Consider the following 15,020-nt stretch of genomic DNA (forward strand, 5'->3'; position numbering starts at 1 on the left):
TCTGTCTATCTGTGTCATTGCCCCAGACAGTCTCTGTCTATCTGTGTCATTGCCCCAGACAGTCTCTGTCTATCTGTGTCATTGCCTCAGTCAGTCTCTGTCTATCTGTGTCATTGCCCCAGACAGTCTCCGTCTATCTGTGTCATTGCCCCAGTCAGTCTCTGTCTATGTGCTGTCATTGCCCAGGTCAGTCTCTGTCTATCTGTGTCATTGCCACAATCAGTCTCTGTCTATCGGTGTCATTGCCCCACTCAGTCTCTGTCTATCTGCTGTCCTTGCCCCAGTCAGTCTCTGTCTATCTGCTGTCATTGCCGGACAGAGTCTCTGTCTATCTGTGCCATTGCCCCAGACAGTCTCTGTCTATCTGTGTCATTGCCCCAGTCAGTCTCTGTCTATCTGTGTCATTACCCCACTCAGTCTCTGTCTATCTGCTGTCCTTGCCCCAGTCAGTCTCTGTCTATCTGCTGTCATTGCCGGAGAGAGTCTCTGTCTATCTGTGTCATTGCCCCAGACAGTCTCTGTCTATCTGTGTCATTGCCCCAGACAGTCTCTGTCTATCTGTGTCATTGCCTCAGTCAGTCTCTGTCTATCTGTGTCATTGCCTCAGTCAGTCTCTGTCTATCTGCTGTCATTGCCCCAGTCAGTCTCTGTCTATCTGTGTCATTGCCCCAGTCAGTCTCTGTCTATCTGTGTCATTGCCCCAGTCAGTCTCTATCTATCTGTGTCATTGCCTCAGTCAGTCTCTGTCTATCTGCTGTCATTGCCTCAGTCAGTCTCTGTCTATCTGTGTCATTGCCTCAGTCAGTCTCTGTCTATCTGTGTCATTGCCCCAGACAGTCTCTGTATATCTGTATCATTGCCACAGTCAGTCTCTGTCGATCTGTGTCATTGCCTCAGTCAGTCTCTGTCTATCTGTGTCATTGCCCCAGTCAGTCTCTGTCTATCTGTGTCAATGCCCCACTCAGTCTCTGTCTATCTGCTGTCCTTGCCCCAGTCAGTCTCTGTCTATCTGCTGTCATTGCCGGACAGAGTCTCTGTCTATCTGTGCCATTGCCCCAGACAGTCTCTGTCTATCTGTGTCATTGCCTCAGTCAGTCTCTGTCTATCTGCTGTCATTGCCCCAGTCAGTCTCTGTCTATCTGTGTCATTGCCCCAGTCAGTCTCTGTCTATGTGCTGTCATTGCCCCCGTCAGTCTCTGTCTGTATGTGTCATTGCCCCAGTGATACTCTGTTTATCTGTATCATTGCCCCAGTCAGTCTCTGTCTATCTGTGTCATTGCCCCAGTGAGACTCTGTTTATCTGTATCATTGCCCCAGTCAGTCTCTGTCTGTCTGCTGTCATTGCCCCAGTCAGTCTCTGTCTATCTGCTGTCATTGCCGGAGAGAGTCTCTGTCTATCTGTGTCATTGCCCCAGACAGTCTCTGTCTATCTGTGTCATTGCCTCAGTCAGTCTCTGTCTATCTGTGTCATTGCCCCAGACAGTCTCCGTCTATCTGTGTCATTGCCTCAGTCAGTCTCTGTCTATCTGCTGTCATTGCCCCAGTCAGTCTCTGTCTATCTGTGTCATTGCCTCAGTCAGTCTCTGTCTATCTGTGTCATTGCCCCAGACAGTCTCTGTATATCTGTATCATTGCCACAGTCAGTCTCTGTCGATCTGTGTCATTGCCCCAGTCAGTCTCTGTCTATCTGTGTCATTGCCTCAGTCAGTCTCTGTCTATCTGTGTCATTGCCCCAGTCAGTCTCTGTCTATCTGTGTCAATGCCCCACTCAGTCTCTGTCTATCTGCTGTCCTTGCCCCAGTCAGTCTCTGTCTATCTGCTGTCATTGCCCCAGTCAGTCTCTGTCTATCTGTGTCATTGCCCCAGTCAGTCTCTGTCTATGTGCTGTCATTGCCCCCGTCAGTCTCTGTCTGTATGTGTCATTGCCCCAGTGAGACTCTGTTTATCTGTATCATTGCCCCAGTCAGTCTCTGTCTATCTGTGTCATTGCCCCAGTGAGACTCTGTTTATCTGTATCATTGCCCCAGTCAGTCTCTGTCTGTCTGCTGTCATTGCCCCAGTCAGTCTCTGTCATTCTGTGTCATTGCCTCAATCAGCCTCTGTCTATCTGTGTCATTGCCCCAGTCAGTCTCTGTCTATCTGTGACATTGCCCCAGTCAGTCTCTGTCTATCTGTGTCATTGCCCCAGTCAGTCTCTGTCTATCTGTGTCATTGCCCCAGTCAGTCTCTGTCTATCTGTGTCATTGCCCCAGTAAGACTCTACCTGCTGTCATTGCCCCAGTCAGTCTCTGTCTATCTGTGTCATTGCCTCAGTCAGTCTCTATCTGCTGTCATTACCCCAGTCAGTCTCTGTCTATCTGTGTCATTGCCCCAATCAGTATCTGCCTATCTGTGTCATTGCCCCAGTCAGTCTCTATCTGCTGTCATTGCCCCAGTCAGTCTCTGTCTATCTGTGTCATTGCCCCAGTCAGTCTCTGTCTATCTGTGTCATTGCCCCTTTCAGTCTCTGTCTATCTGTGTCATTGCCCCATCAGTCTCTGTCTATCTGCTGTCATTGCCGCAGTCAGTCTCTGTCTATCTGTGTCATTGCCTCAGTCAGTCTCTGTCTATCTGTGTCATTGCCCCTTTCAGTCTCTGTCTATCTGTGTCATTGCCCCATCAGTCTCTGTCTATCTGCTGTCATTGCCCCAGTCAGTCTCTGTCTATCTGTGTCATTGCCCCAGTCAGTCTCTGTCTATCTGTGTCATTGCCCCTTTCAGTCTCTGTCTATCTGTGTCATTGCCCCATCAGTCTCTGTCTATCTGCTGTCATTGCCCCAGTCAGTCTCTGTCTATCTGTGTCATTGCCCCTTTCAGTCTCTGTCTATCTGTGTCATTGCCCCATCAGTCTCTGTCTATCTGCTGTCATTGCCGCAGTCAGTCTCTGTATATCTGTATCATTGCCTCAGTCAGTCTCTGTCGATCTGTGTCATTGCCCCAGTCAGTCTCTGTCTATCTGTGTCATTGCCCCAGTCAGTCTCTGTCTATCTGTGTCATTGCCCCAGTCAGTCTCTTTTATATCTGTGTCATTGCTTCAGTCAGTCTCTGTCTATATGTGTCCTTGCCCCAGTCAGTCTCTGTCTATCTGTGTCATTGCCTCAGTCAGTCTCTGTCTATCTGCTGTCATTGCCCCAGTCAGTCTCTGTCTATCTGTATCATTGCCCCAGTCAGTCTCTGTCTATCTGTGTCATTGCTCCAGTCAGTCTCTGTCTATCTGCTGTCATTGCCCCAGTCAGTCTCTGTCTATCTGTGTCATTGCCTCAGTCAGTCTCTGTCTATCTGTGTCATTGCCCCAGTCAGTCTCTGTATATCTGCTGTCATTGCCTCAGTCAGTCTCTGTCTATCTGTGTCATTGCCCCAGTCAGTCTCTGTATATCTGCTGTCATTGCCTCAGTCAGTCTCTGTTTATCCGTGTCATTGCCCCAATCAGTCTCTGTCTATCTGCTGTCATTGCCCCAGTCAGTCTCTGTCTATCTGTGTCATTGCCGCAGTCAGTCTCTGTCTATCTGTGTCATTGTCCCAGTCAGACTCTATCTGCTGTCATTGCCCCAGTCAGTCTCTGTCTATCTGTGTCATTGCCTCAGTCAGTCTCTGTCTATCTGTGTCATTGCCACAATCAGTCTCTGTCTATCTGTGTCATTGCCCCACTCAGTCTCTGTCTATCTGCTGTCCTTGCCCCAGTCAGTCTCTGTCTATCTGCTGTCATTGCCGGACAGAGTCTCTGTCTATCTGTGTCATTGCCCCAGACAGTCTCTGTCTATCTGTGTCATTGCCTCAGTCAGTCTCTGTCTATCTCTGTCATTGCCCCAGTCAGTCTCTGTCTATCTGCTGTCATTGCCCCAGTCAGTCTCTGTCTATCTGTGTCATTGCCCCAGTCAGTCTCTGTCTATGTGCTGTCATTGCCCCCGTCAGTCTCTGTCTGTATGTGTCATTGCCCCAGTGAGACTCTGTTTATCTGTATCATTGCCCCAGTCAGTCTCTGTCTATCTGTGTCATTGCCCCAGTGAGACTCTGTTTATCTGTATCATTGCCCCAGTCAGTCTCTGTCTGTCTGCTGTCATTGCCCCAGTCAGTCTCTGTCATTCTGTGTCATTGCCTCAATCAGCCTCTGTCTATCTGTGTCATTGCCCCAGTCAGTCTCTGTCTATCTGTGACATTGCCCCAGTCAGTCTCTGTCTATCTGTGTCATTGCCCCAGTCAGTCTCTGTCTATCTGTGTCATTGCCCCAGTCAGTCTCTGTCTATCTGTGTCATTGCCCCAGTAAGACTCTACCTGCTGTCATTGCCCCAGTCAGTCTCTGTCTATCTGTGTCATTGCCTCAGTCAGTCTCTATCTGCTGTCATTACCCCAGTCAGTCTCTGTCTATCTGTGTCATTGCCCCAATCAGTATCTGCCTATCTGTGTCATTGCCCCAGTCAGTCTCTATCTGCTGTCATTGCCCCAGTCAGTCTCTGTCTATCTGTGTCATTGCCCCAGTCAGTCTCTGTCTATCTGTGTCATTGCCCCTTTCAGTCTCTGTCTATCTGTGTCATTGCCCCATCAGTCTCTGTCTATCTGCTGTCATTGCCGCAGTCAGTCTCTGTATATCTGTATCATTGCCTCAGTCAGTCTCTGTCGATCTGTGTCATTGCCCCAGTCAGTCTCTGTATATCTGTATCATTGCCTCAGTCAGTCTCTGTCGATCTGTGTCATTGCCCCAGTCAGTCTCTGTCTATCTGTGTCATTGCCCCAGTCAGTCTCTGTCTATCTGTGTCATTGCCCCAGTCAGTCTCTTTTATATCTGTGTCATTGCTTCAGTCAGTCTCTGTCTATATGTGTCCTTGCCCCAGTCAGTCTCTGTCTATCTGTGTCATTGCCCCAGTCAGTCTCTTTTATATCTGTGTCATTGCTTCAGTCAGTCTCTGTCTATCTGTGTCATTGCCTCAGTCAGTCTCTGTCTATCTGCTGTCATTGCCCCAGTCAGTCTCTGTCTATCTGTGTCATTGCCCCAGTCAGTCTCTTTTATATCTGTGTCATTGCTTCAGTCAGTCTCTGTCTATCTGTGTCATTGCTCCAGTCAGTCTCTGTCTATCTGCTGTCATTGCCCCAGTCAGTCTCTGTCTATCTGTGTCATTGCCTCAGTCAGTCTCTGTCTATCTGTGTCATTGCCCCAGTCAGTCTCTGTCTATCTGTGTCATTGCCCCAGTCAGTCTCTGTCTATCTGTGTCATTGCCCCAGTCAGTCTCTGTATATCTGTGTCATTGCCCCACTCAGTCTCTGTTTATCCGTGTCATTGCCCCAATCAGTCTCTGTCTATCTGCTGTCATTGCCCCAGTCAGTCTCTGTCTATCTGTGTCATTGCCGCAGTCAGTCTCTGTCTATCTGTGTCATTGTCCCAGTCAGACTCTATCTGCTGTCATTGCCCCAGTCAGTCTCTGTCTATCTGTGTCATTGCCTCAGTCAGTCTCTGTCTATCTGTGTCATTGCCACAATCAGTCTCTGTCTATCTGTGTCATTGCCCCACTCAGTCTCTGTCTATCTGCTGTCCTTGCCCCAGTCAGTCTCTGTCTATCTGCTGTCATTGCCGGACAGAGTCTCTGTCTATCTGTGTCATTGCCCCAGACAGTCTCTGTCTATCTGTGTCATTGCCTCAGTCAGTCTCTGTCTATCTGCTGTCATTGCCCCAGTCAGTCTCTGTCTATCTGTGTCATTGCCCCAGTCAGTCTCTGTCTATGTGCTGTCATTGCCCCCGTCAGTCTCTGTCTGTATGTGTCATTGCCCCAGTGAGACTCTGTTTATCTGTATCATTGCCCCAGTCAGTCTCTGTCTATCTGTGTCATTGCCCCAGTCAGTCTCTGTCTATCTGTGTCATTGCCCCAGTCAGTCTCTGTCTATCTGTGTCATTGCCCCAGTCAGTCTCTGTCTATCTGTGTCATTGCCTCAATCAGTCTCTGTCTATCTGTGTCATTGCCCCAGTCGGTCTCTGTCTATCTGTGTCATTGCCCCAGTCAGTCTCTGTCTATCTGTGTCATTGCCCCAGTCAGTCTCTGTCTATCTGTGTCATTGCCCCAGTAAGACTCTACCTGCTGTCATTGCCCCAGTCAGTCTCTGTCTATCTGTGTCATTGCCTCAGTCAGTCTCTATCTGCTGTCATTACCCCAGTCAGTCTCTGTCTATCTGTGTCATTGCCCCAATCAGTATCTGTCTATCTGTGTCATTGCCCCAGTCAGTCTCTATCTGCTGTCATTGCCCCAGTCAGTCTCTGTCTATCTGTGTCATTGCCCCTTTCAGTCTCTGTCTATCTGTGTCATTGCCCCATCAGTCTCTGTCTATCTGCTGTCATTGCCGCAGTCAGTCTCTGTCTATCTGTGTCATTGCCCCAGTCAGTCTCTGTCTATCTGTGTCATTGTCCCAGTCAGTCTCTGTCTATCTGTGTCATTGTCCCAGTCAGTCTCTGTCTGTCTGTGTCATTGCCCCAGTCAGTCTCTGTCTATCTGTGTCATTGCCCCAGTCAGTCTCTGTCTATGTGCTGTCATTGCCACAATCAGTCTCTGTCTATCTGTGTCATTGCCTCAGTCAGTCTCTGTCTATCTGTGTCATTGCCACAATCAGTCTCTGTCTATCTGTGTCATTGCCCCACTCAGTCTCTGTCTATCTGCTGTCCTTGCCCCAGTCAGTCTCTGTCTATCTGCTGTCATTGCTGGACAGAGTCTCTGTCTATCTGTGTCATTGCCCCAGACAGTCTCTGTCTATCTGTGTCATTGCCTCAGTCAGTCTCTGTCTATCTCTGTCATTGCCCCAGTCAGTCTCTGTCCATCTGCTGTCATTGCCCCAGTCAGTCTCTGTCTATCTGTGTCATTGCCCCAGACAGTCTCTGTCTATCTGTGTCATTGCCTCAGTCAGTCTCTGTCTATCTCTGTCATTGCCCCAGTCAGTCTCTGTCCATCTGCTGTCATTGCCCCAGTCAGTCTCTGTCTATCTGTGTCATTGCCCCAGTCAGTCTCTGTCTGTATGTGTCATTGCCCCAGTGAGACTCTGTTTATCTGTATCATTGCCCCAGTCAGTCTCTGTCTATCTGTGTCATTGCCCCAGTGAGACTTTGTTTATCTGTATCATTGCCCCAGTCAGTCTCTGTCTATCTGTGTCATTGCCCCAGTCAGTCTCTGTCTATCTGTGTCATTGCCCCAGTCAGTCTCTGCACCATATTCTCACTGTTTGACTCCGCTCTATCAATTGTTGGTTAGTCTGGGACACCATGCGTACAACTCACCTGCTCTGTGCATCTTGCTGTACAATACCCAGCGAGCTCAAAGTTTGCCTCACCAGGTGGAATAGCCATGACCGGAGTGTACACCAATCCAAGCTCGAGGATTCCTGCATTGAACTTCCGTAAAGTGGGAGTGTAGAACAAGCGAATTCCAGAACTGTCCAACCTTCCTGCGATGCAGAGTATTTGTCAATGTTGTTTAACTGGACTGCATTCACTTGAAACCTGGCTGGTTCATTAAACACATGCTTCTCCTTTGGTTGAACAAAGTTACTGGATTACATTGAGTCTAGTGCAAGTTGAATAGGGTTACAATAGGGCTCCGCAGCACAGGTACCTGTGCCTAACCAGAGAATCGACTTACCTTTCTCTGGAAAAATGTTATACATACTCACTGGTGCATAGGAGGAATTTACCAAAACTCCACCCATAGGGCGCCACTCTGAAACTGGATCACACTTACTTCGTCCTCAATTCAATAAAATCATATCTCATCACCTACCAGATACTAACTTGGATACACTCAGGGGGCTTCCTGTTTTTCTCTGGAGACAGGGACTTTTTTCTCGTCACTTACCTCATTTGGTGATTGTTAATTCTGAATCTGTGAACAAGGTTAGTGCTTACATTCTGATATCTGAGTTAGAATATAGAACAGTACAGCACATGAACAGGCCCATCAGCCCATTACGTGTGTGCTGACCACGATGCCATTCTAAACTAATCCCATCTGCCTCCCTCTATACGCTCTGTCTGTTCATGTGTCTGTCTAAATAACTCTTAAACATTGCTATTGCCTCTGCTTCTACCAACCTCTTGGCATCACTTCCAGGCACCTATTACCCTCTGCGTAAAAAACTTGCCTCGCACATCTCTTTTAAACACCACCCCCCCACCCCATCACTTTAAACGTATGCCCTCTAGTATTTGACACTTCCGCCCTGAGAAGAAGATGCAGACAATCCCCACAATCCATGCCTCTCATAAGGATGCATAGGATGGGGAAGGAAACGGCAGGGGATGGACACACTTGAAATGTGGAGCTTATTCAAGGAACAGCTACTGCGAGTCATAGAGTCATAGAGTCATAGAGATGTACAACATGGAAACAGACCCTTTGGTCCAACCCGTCCATGCCGACCAGATATCCCAACCCAATCTAGTCCCACCTGCCAGCACCCGGCCCATATCCCTCTAAACCCTTCCTATTCATATACCCATCCAAATGCCTCTTAAATGTTGCAATTGTATCAGCCTTCACCACATCCTCTGGCAGCTCATTCCATACACGTACCACCCTCTGTGTGAAAAAGTTGGCCCTTAGGTCTCTTTTATATCTTACCCCCTCACCCTAAACCTATGCCCTCTAGGTCTGGACTGCCCGACCCCAGGGAAAAGACTTTGTCTATTTATCCTATCCATGCCCCTCATGATTTTATAAACCTCTATAAGGTCACCCCTCAGCCTCCGACGCTCCAGGGAAAACAGCCCCAGCCTGTTCAGCCTCTCCCTGTAGCTCAAATCCTCCAACCCTAGCAACATCCTTGTAAATCTTTTCTGAACCCTTTCAAGTTTCACAACATCTTTCCGATAGGAAGGAGACCAGAATTGCACGCAATATTCCAACAGTGGCCTAACCAATGTCCTGTACAGCCGCAACATGACCTCCCAACTCCTGTACTCAGTACTCTGACTAAAAAAGGAAAGCATACCAAATGCCTTCTTCACTATCCTATCTATCTGCGACTCCACTTTCAAGGAGCTATGAACCTGCACTCCAAGGTCTCTTTGTTTGTAACACTCCCTTGGACATTACCATTACGTGAATAAGTCTTGCTAAGATTTGCTTTCCCAAAATGCAATCCTTGATAAGTCTATACCTATCAGGCAGGGAGATAGTTGTTGAGAGAGGGAGCCATGGTTTACTAAAAAAATTGAAGCTCTTGTCCAGAGAAAGAAGAAGGCTTATGTGAGGATGAGGCATAAGGCTCAGTTAGGGGGCTTGAGAGTTATAATTAGCCAGAAAAGATCTAAAGAGAGGGCTAAGAAGAGCCAGGAGGGGACATGAGAAGTTGTTGGCGGATAGGATCAAGGAAAACCCTAAGGCCTTCTGTCAGTATATCAGGAATAAAAGAATGACTAGAGTAGGATTAGGGCCAATCAAAGACAGTAGTTGGAAGTTGTGTGTGGAATCTGAGGACATAGGAGAAACGCTTAATGAATACTTTTTGTCAGCATTCACATTGGAAAAGGGCAACGTTAGTGAGAATACAGAGATACAGGCTACTAGATTAGATGGGATTGCAGTTGACAAAGAGGAGGTTTTAGTAATTTTGGAAGATCTGAAAATAGATAAGACGCCTGGGCTGACTGGGATTTATCCTCAGATTCTCTGGGAAGCCAGGGAGGGGATTGCAGAGCTTTTGGCTTCGATCTTTATGTCATTATTGACAACAGGAGTAGTGCCAGAAGACTGGAGGATCTCAAATGTTGTTCCCTTGTTTAAGAAAGGGAGTCGGGACAATCCTGGTAATTATAGGCCAGTGAGCATTACTTTGTTTGTGGATAAAGTGTTGGAAAAGGTTATAAGAGATAGGATTTATAATCATCTGGAAAGGAATAATTTGACTACGGATAGTCAACATGGTTTTGTGAAGGGTAGGTTATGCCTCACTAACCATATTGAATTCTTCGAGAAGATGACGAAACAGGTGGATGAAGGTAAAGCAGTTGTTGTAGTGTATATGGACTTCAGTACAGTGTTTGATAAGGTTCCACACGGTAGGCTATTGCACAAAATATGGAGTTTCAGGATTGAAGGTGATTTAGCTGTTTGGATCAGAAATTGGCTAGCTGAATGAAGACGGAGGGTGGTGGTTCATGGAAAATGTTCATCCTGGAGCTCAGTTAACAGTGGTGTGCCGCAAGGATCTGTTTTGGGGCCACTGCTGTTTGTCATTTTTGTAAATGATCTGGATTGTGGGCGTAGAAGGATGGGTTAGTAAATTTGCAGACGACACTAAGGTTGGTACAGTTGTGGATAGTGCCGAAGAATGTTGTGGGTTACAGAGGGACATAGATAAGATGCAGACCTGGGCTGAGAAGTGGCAAATGGAGTTTAATGCAGAAAAGTGTGAGGGGGTTCACTTTAGAAGGAGCAACAGGAAGGCAGAGTACTGGGCTAATGGTAAAAGTCTTGGCAGTGTAGATGAACAGAGAGATCTCAGTGTCCTGGTGCATAAATCCCTGAAAGTTCCCGCCCAGGTTGATAGGGTTGTTAAGAAGGCATATGGTGTGTTGGCGTTTATTGGTAGGGGGATTGAGTTTTGGAGCCACAAGGTCATGCTTCAGCTGTACAAGACACTGTTAAGGCCGCAGCTGGAGTATTACGTGCAGTTCTGATCATCGCGTTATAGGAAGGATGTGGAAGCTTTGGAAAGGGTTCAGAGGAGATTTACCAGGATGTTGCCTGGTATGGAGGGAAGGTCTTATGAGGAAAGGCTGAGGGAACTGAGGCTGTTTTCGTCGGAGGGAAGAAGGTTGAGAGGTGACTTAATGGACAGGTATAAGATAATCAGAGGGTTAGCTAGGGTGGACAGTGAGAGCCTTTTTCCTTGAATAGTGAAGGTTAACACGAGGGGACATAGCGTTAGATTGAGAGGTGATAGATTTCAGACAGATATCGGGGATAGTTTCTTTACTGAGAGAGTAGTAGGGGCGTGGAATGGCCTGCCTGCAACAGGAGTAGACTCACCGACTTTAAGGCCATTTAAATGGGCTTTGGACATACATATGGATAATATTAGAATGGTGTAGGTTAGACGGGCACCAGATTAATTTCACAGGTTGGCACAACATCGAGGGCCAAATGGCCTGTACTGCGCTGAAATGTTCTATGTTCTATAATTCTATATACTTCTATGAGGTCTCCCCTCAGCCTCTGATGTTCTAGCGAAAACAATCCAAATTTGTTCAACCTCTCCTTATAGCTAATCAACTCCAATCCAGGCAAGGTTCTGGTAAATCTCTTTTGTGCCTCTCTGCAGTCTCCATGTCCTACCTATCATGTGACAAGCAGTTAGTGATAAGACTCCATTCTTACAAACTCGAGCATTTTTCAGTTGACCTTTGTTGCTCTGTGTAACAGAGCTTAGTCCTTCATCTCAAGTCACAGAGACCTCTTTGTTACCTTTTCTGAACCTCTCAAAACATTAATTTTGCTTGTTGGATGCAAAACTTCAAAGTCCACTGAGCCATTCATCTCCAACCCCTCCATCCCTGACCCACAGACACACACACGCGCACACACACAGTCATAGAGCATCACACTTACCAGACAATCTCAGTGGGTTGTGGTAATGAACTTCCAGACGCAAATACTTTGAGAAATTGGCTCCACCAATCATGAGTCCTACATCTTTTGGGTAATAAAATGGCTGCAAAGGCAGAAATAACTGAATTTCACTAAATGAGTAAATGGCAGATCCATAAATCACCTGTCGAAACATAATCTGTGCTTGAATAGAGATCATATCAAACTAATTTCTCCATGTCACAACCTTCCCAACAAACTTTTAATCAAACGTTACAAGGAACCCAGTGTCCTACAGGAAATTCAAACATTGGCTCCAATACTAAGGTAAGGCTCTGTACTGATGAGATGGATTCCTTATGGTGATGAAATGTCTGAAAGTGAACCTTCCAGGTCAGCAATCAAACTTACATCCAGAACCTCAACCTGAGCTACAAATCTTCTCAAAACTCGCTTATGGATTCCTTACAGCTGAGTGGGAGCGATGTTGTTGCTGAGAGGGTGAATAAGAAGATGGTTAAGGCTCTGTTCTGTCAGCCTATGATTTTTGTATGGTCTGACAGCATGCAAATCAACGTTTCACTGTACCTAGGTACATGTGACAATAATAAATCAAACCAAATCAAATACCCCAACTTGTCAGAAGAAACCACTAGAAATGAAACAAACCTCGATGCAAATAAAAGAGCAATGAGCATGTGGCTGATTAGTTGAGGGAGAAGGAAATAGCCAGAAAATATACAGAAGTGGAGTGAGCTGTTTTAAAAAGAGAGAAATTGTTTTTATAACTAATTCAAAGTGTCTGTATGTTTTCCCCCAATGTCTCTTGATACCCTTCCCACAAGACTATTAATTAGCCCTTTCTCAATCCATCATCATAAATCTAAAATAGTCTATTGCCTAATTATTTCCTTAACACGTTTCAAAAAACATTGTGCAACTATTCCAGGAGTTCACTCCTTCCTCCACTGAATTGATGCTCATTTGATTTACCCAATCTATATGTAGATGAAGTCACCCAGGATTACTGCATTGTCCTTGTTATATGTTAATTTCCTCATTTATACTGTACCCTACTTTATCACGATTGATGGGGTAAAAGTAAATAATGTTTGTAGAATGTGTGTAGAATTTCTTCCAGCTCAATGTGTGTGAAGGCCAGGGAGGGAGAGTAGACTTGGATCATGTAGTGGGGAATGAATCAGATAGTAGGAAAAATACAAGGTGTAGGAAATAATGATCCTAATGTAATACACCTTAGGATAATGATAGAGAAGGATATAATATGACAAAGAACAGGTTAATGTCTTGCAGAAACGCTGTTTGTAAGAATCTTGAGCATAGAATGTGGAAAATAAAATGGATAACGCTATTGACAAACAACAATGTAGACCAACAAAGATAGGACCATGTCGGGACATTTAGGATAAAATCACAGAGAGAGAGGAAAATGGCTGAAATATTAAATATTTACTTCAAGTGGTAAATGGATCAATTGAACCTAAAATTGGAAGATGAAATTAAAATGATGTAATTACATGAAACATAGTATTTAGAGGATAAAAATATTCCTCATCCAGAAAGATTGAATCAAATGTTTTAGAATTATCTGGAACAAAGGCAAAGGCAGCTTTATACACATTGAATCATTAACTAGCACCAGAGTACCCCAAAGGATTGGTGGGTAGTCAATATCATTCTTACAGTCAGAGAGGAGACAGAATCTGTCGAGAGAATTATTGACCACTCAGCTTAATGTCAGCAGTCAGAAATTGAATATCTACAAAAGGAGAGGATAGATACCATCCAGGAGAGAGAAATACAAAAAGGAATAGTCAACATGGATTACAAAAGGGAATGTTTTGGTTGATGAACCACGCAGAATTCTTTCAGGAGGTAACAACAGAATAGAGGAAGTTGATGTATTGATGTAATTTTTCTCATTTTCCAAAAGGCCTTTGATAACATGCCACGTAATAAATTAATTCATCAAGTTTTTTCAACGTTCTTTACCTGAAGCCGACCAAAATGAATTGGGATGTGATCCTAGGCTCTTCACAGACGCTGTAGACATCCAGGGATGAAATAGAGGAGGAAAGGACCAGTTTGATTTGACGAGTTGTTTGTGTCCAGAAAGATTGCAGATTTGGAATTGCATTAAGTGGGAGATAGGATCCCACAGGGTCAGTGCTGGGAATAGGGTCACTCATAATGATAGATAGTGTGGTTTTGTAGGGGGGGGGGGGGGGGCGTGCCTCACTAACCTGATCAGGTTTTTTGAGAAGGTGACAAAGATGATCAATGAGGGAAAAGTGGTTGATGTTGTTGACATGGACTTCAGTAAAGCTTTTGACAAGGACCCTCATGGCACACTTTTCCAAAAGGTGAAGTCACATGGTATCGGGGTGAGTTGGCAAGGTGGATTCAGAACTGGGCAGAGGTGGACACTGCAGATGCTGGAGATTAGAGTCAAGATCAGAGTGGTGCTGGAAAAGCATAGTAGGTCAGGCAGCACCTGGGGAGCAGGAAAATCAATGTTTTGAGCAAAAGCCCTTCCTGATAAAAGGTTTTTGCCCGAAACGTCGATTCTCCTGCTCCTTGGATGCTGCCTGACCCGCTGTACTTTCCCAGCACCACTCTAATCTTGATTGGATACAGAACTGGCTTAGTCATAGGAGACAGAGGGTAGCGGTGGAAAGATGCTTTTTGGAATGGAGGGTTGTGACTTAGTGGTGTTCCACAGGGATCAGTGCTGGGGCCTCTGCTGTTTGTGGTCTATATAAATAATTTGGAGATCAAGGTGGCTGGTTTGCAGATGATACAAAGATTGGTGGAGTTGCGGATAGTGAGGACTTTTGTCAGAGGATAGAGTAGGATATAGATCAGTTGGAGGCACAGGCAGAAAAATGGCAGATAGTGGTTAATATGGGCAGATGTGATATGATGCATTTTGGGAGGTCATGTACAATCGTAAATTACTGTATATAGTGAATGGCAGAACCTTTAGGTGTATTGACATAGAGGGATCTGGGTATGCAGATCCACAGATCACTGAAAGTGGCAGCGCATGGGGGTAAGGGAGTGAAAAAGGCCAATGGCATGTCTGCCTTCATTGGACGGGGCATTGAGTATAAGGATAAGCAGGTTATGCTGCCGCTTTATAGAACTTTAGTTAGGCCACAGATGGAATGTTGCGTACAGTTCTGGTCACCACATTACCAGAAGGATGAGGATAATGTGGAGAGGGTACAGAAAAGGTTTACCAGGATGTTGCCTGATATGGGGGATTTTAGCAATGAAGGAAGGTTGGATAGACTCATTCCCCCCATGTGGGACCTTCACTCATCACACCCACCCACTCCCATGTGATATCTTCAATGGACAGGCCCCTCAATCTTGTTTCCCAGGGCACACCATGTGGGAC

At 45.8% G+C, this 15,020-nt stretch overlaps 1 protein-coding gene across 1 annotated transcript in view; it reads right to left on the reverse strand.

Annotated features, from left to right (window-relative positions):
- Nucleotides 1-15,020, reverse strand: part of dbh (dopamine beta-hydroxylase (dopamine beta-monooxygenase)) — a 99,952-nt gene that overhangs the window by 53,848 nt on the left and 31,084 nt on the right. The window contains exons 5-6 of the mRNA XM_087998675.1: nt 11,618-11,720; nt 7,288-7,454 (exon numbers count right to left, since the gene is read on the reverse strand). Coding sequence (XP_087854801.1) covers nt 7,288-7,454; nt 11,618-11,720 — 270 coding nt within the window. The remainder of the gene's footprint in view (nt 1-7,287; nt 7,455-11,617; nt 11,721-15,020) is intronic.

The sequence above is a fragment of the Chiloscyllium plagiosum genome, unplaced genomic scaffold (assembly GCF_037043375.1).
Source record: "Chiloscyllium plagiosum isolate Xiang-an unplaced genomic scaffold, Cpla_swu_hap1 HiC_scaffold_21, whole genome shotgun sequence".
NCBI lineage: Eukaryota > Metazoa > Chordata > Chondrichthyes > Orectolobiformes > Hemiscylliidae > Chiloscyllium > Chiloscyllium plagiosum.